The 817-nt window shown below is 45.3% G+C and overlaps 1 protein-coding gene across 1 annotated transcript in view; it reads right to left on the reverse strand.

The window, feature by feature from the left end:
• Positions 1-817, reverse strand: part of LOC107726334 (high affinity cAMP-specific and IBMX-insensitive 3',5'-cyclic phosphodiesterase 8A) — a 33230-nt gene that overhangs the window by 20517 nt on the left and 11896 nt on the right. The window contains 1 exon segment of the mRNA XM_074560128.1: positions 22-130. Coding sequence (XP_074416229.1) covers positions 22-130 — 109 coding nt within the window.

The following is an 817-nucleotide window of genomic DNA, read 5'->3' on the forward strand; positions in this document are numbered from 1 at the left end:
GTGTGTGTGTGTGTGTGTGTGTGTGTGTGTGTGTGTATGAGTGTGTGTGAGAGAGAGAGGTCTGGGCACAAACCTTTTCACTACAGCCACAATCACAGTGTTGTGAGAGCAGCTGATGGCTCGAATTGAGCTGAGAAAAAAAATTTAATAAAATGAGGATTAGAAACAACAACAACACACACTTCAGCATTTCTGAGACCCAAACCTGAAACACAATGAATGTACAAAAAAACATTTACATTTTCAAGCAGGCCATGTGAACACTGCATACAGTGGGATTCCAGTGGACATAATTTCTTGTGGTTAAATTACACTTGAACTAATTATCGTTGAGAATGCGGTACATTGTTACCCGAGAACGTACAGTACGAGCGGTCGAGAGTCACTGTGTGACATCACGGGGTTAGTTTGACGCTTCCAAACATTACAACTGATCCGACGGTTTTGAGTCACATTTAAACTTTGCACTTCAAATAAACCATTTATTTCACAGTGCATGCAGCTTCATTAGGTTTGAAGGTCAATGTCTTGATCAGTTTCCAGACCCTTCACCCTCTCTGTTCCTCTGTGGTGGAATGAGCCCCAAACTCCGACACGTACCGACAGAGCGCTTCAGCGTCGAAGTATCTGGAATGTCTGTGATCGATGATGATCAGATCGTGGTTCTTCTCCTGAAAGCTCTCCAGCGCCGCTTCTGGCGTTCGGGCCACATTACACCTGAAACCAGCGCGTTCACACGCCCAGCAGAAGCTGTGACTCTGAGCATCGTCTTTGGCAAACACTAACAGCACCTGCAACACACACACACACACACACA

The sequence above is a fragment of the Sinocyclocheilus rhinocerous genome, unplaced genomic scaffold (genome assembly GCF_001515625.1).
Source record: "Sinocyclocheilus rhinocerous isolate Xijiao unplaced genomic scaffold, SAMN03320098_v1.1 scaffold4532, whole genome shotgun sequence".
Classification (NCBI taxonomy): Eukaryota; Metazoa; Chordata; class Actinopteri; order Cypriniformes; family Cyprinidae; genus Sinocyclocheilus; species Sinocyclocheilus rhinocerous.